The following is a 2,400-nucleotide window of genomic DNA, read 5'->3' on the forward strand; positions in this document are numbered from 1 at the left end:
AATTGTGATGCAAACTTCTACATATTTCTAGATATTTATTAACAATAAGATGACGTATTGGAAAACATTTCAGTAATCAATTTTTTCATGTCTTTTACTTACGATTTCTACACTTGTTTTAATATATTATAAGCAGAATATGATGTTTTAAGTAACTGCAACAAATGTATATAGATCTTATAATTCATTTCACAATTCTTATCAGTCTAACATACATAAACAATACATTATCTTCGTAAACTTAGTATGTATGCTGTTATCAAAATTATTTTTATGTATAAACTAACTTCTATATAAATTATTCATTTTCTTATTTCCCAAAGTTAAATAAAATATATTTTAATCAAAAATAAAATCTATTATTAATTGCACCAATAACAAATCATAAAATTGAAAATTAATTTTCAATTTTTTTTACTAACCCCAACAAAAGAATCGAGATTCATAGACAGTACGTAAGCGCTGGTAAATTCTATTGGTACTGCTGCACGACTCATAATTATTAATAAATTTCTTTTCAGGTTTCTGTTCATCGTCATCCAATCCATCGCAAAAACGTTGTCGAGTAATTGAATGCTCTATATTTCAAATAAACAAAGTATCATTAATTTTCTAAAATTAACAAATTTGATTATTTTGAACCGTAGAAAGTATTAATCCATTAGAATTAACAAATTTGATTACACAATTTATTGTTATATAAATTTATTTATTGACTTTAATATTAAATTATGTATATTTTGGGTTTTTAAAACCAAAAAATGCATAACAACTTAACTCGCACCTTTAATTTTACTTCGTTTCCGTACCAGCAATAGATAAAAATTTGTGTCAACATACAAGACATGTATAATATTAAAGGAAGATAGCTCGCATTTAAACTCGTTGATTTAGTCATTTGATATAAATTGGAACATACCACCAATGTACTGACTACAAATTGCATAGCAATAGTCATTCTAAATTTATTGTTTAATCTGAGTGCATATCTGTAAAATATGTATTACATAAATAACATTTTTCAAAATTTTTCAAGAGAAATAAAGTGAAAGATAAACATTATAACAATATGCAAAAAAATGTTACCAAAATGCTTCGAATCAGAACAAAATATACAAATATATAACAAAAAAAATGTTTTTTATTAATGTGAGATCTTTACTTTTTTAGTAATATGTGTATATTTGCAGAATATAAGATAAAACAACTAACTGCAATATACTGTCGTGGTGACGTACACAGTCGCGAAGAGTACTATCATCATTCGATACTTTGCTCAGTCGGCATTCTAAGATCTCTATTTGGCAGCAAATGTGCACCAACAATCCGCAAATGAGACTGTCACAGGCCACATTAACGAGCGATCCAGCCGTCAGACTAATAAGTTGATGAGCATATGTAAGACAAAATATGATGCTAGACGAATAATAGTCATACGGTAGCCATGCTCTATATGTTAAATTTCCTTTTCTGAACACCGTGAATAAAGATGTCACGGTTATACATGCGCAAGTTGTTTCTACCAAAATCGCATAGTAGAGTGTATTGATACTGCAAACTGTGGAGATAGTTACGCTTATTTATGTAACACAACTTCTAATATTTAACTATTAATTATCAAAATATAAAGATATTTGTAATAATTAGATGTTATTATTTATATAGTACTACGTGTTTATATATAATTTTCATATAAAAAAAAACAAAATAAAAATTTACAATAAGTTTTTCTAAATTAATTATTAACTTATTTTTTAAAGTAATCTTTAGCATTGTGGTAAAACTTACTATATAAGTCTATCGAATTTATATCGAATTCTCATTTCGTCCATCTCCAATGGTCTGTATGGCTTTTCGATGAGTACATTGATTAACATATTAATATTCTTTCGATTCACTAATAAACTGAGCATTTTAGAGCACGAAACAACCGATGCCATCGTGGCGTACAAATTTTCGGTAAAATCTTCGGCATTGTCAACATTCCAGATAATATCCAAAAATTGCGATATCAAAAAAGTATATAATAATATAATCATAAAAACCGTGTATGCATCGTATATTATACGCAAGTAAAATGACGAGCATGATTGTGGCCGCCAACATCCAACAATCGTTAGAATCTTGAAGGTTAATTGCAAGACACGCATCTTTTATTTCACGTTATGTCGGTTTCTTATATCTAAATTTCACTTAAATTTTTGCACAATAATTGCAAATATCATATAGAAAAAATTATTTGCGAGATGTTAAAAAATATTTTGCACAAAATTTTATTTACTTCAATATTTCTAAAACTATGGCATCTTTAAACTATATTAAGAAACAACGAATAAGACATTTTCTGAACGACTGACAATCGTAAAACGTTTGTGCCACGTTCTTTTCTTTCTCAAAGAT

General features: G+C 27.2%; 1 protein-coding gene across 1 annotated transcript; it reads right to left on the reverse strand.

The window, feature by feature from the left end:
• Positions 1-107: 107 nt before the first annotated feature.
• LOC108745313 (odorant receptor 46a-like) lies at positions 108-2,039 on the reverse strand. Its single transcript, XM_018490667.1, has 5 exons — positions 1,789-2,039; positions 1,213-1,551; positions 785-989; positions 423-578; positions 108-155 (listed from the first exon to the last, which is right to left on the reverse strand). Exons 1-5 carry the CDS (start codon positions 2,037-2,039, stop codon positions 108-110), a joined length of 999 nt encoding a protein of 332 aa, XP_018346169.1.
• Between the last annotated feature and the right edge of the window lie 361 nt (positions 2,040-2,400).

This window comes from Trachymyrmex septentrionalis, unplaced genomic scaffold (assembly GCF_001594115.1).
Source record: "Trachymyrmex septentrionalis isolate Tsep2-gDNA-1 unplaced genomic scaffold, Tsep1.0 C3698861, whole genome shotgun sequence".
In the NCBI taxonomy this organism is placed as follows: domain Eukaryota; kingdom Metazoa; phylum Arthropoda; class Insecta; order Hymenoptera; family Formicidae; genus Trachymyrmex; species Trachymyrmex septentrionalis.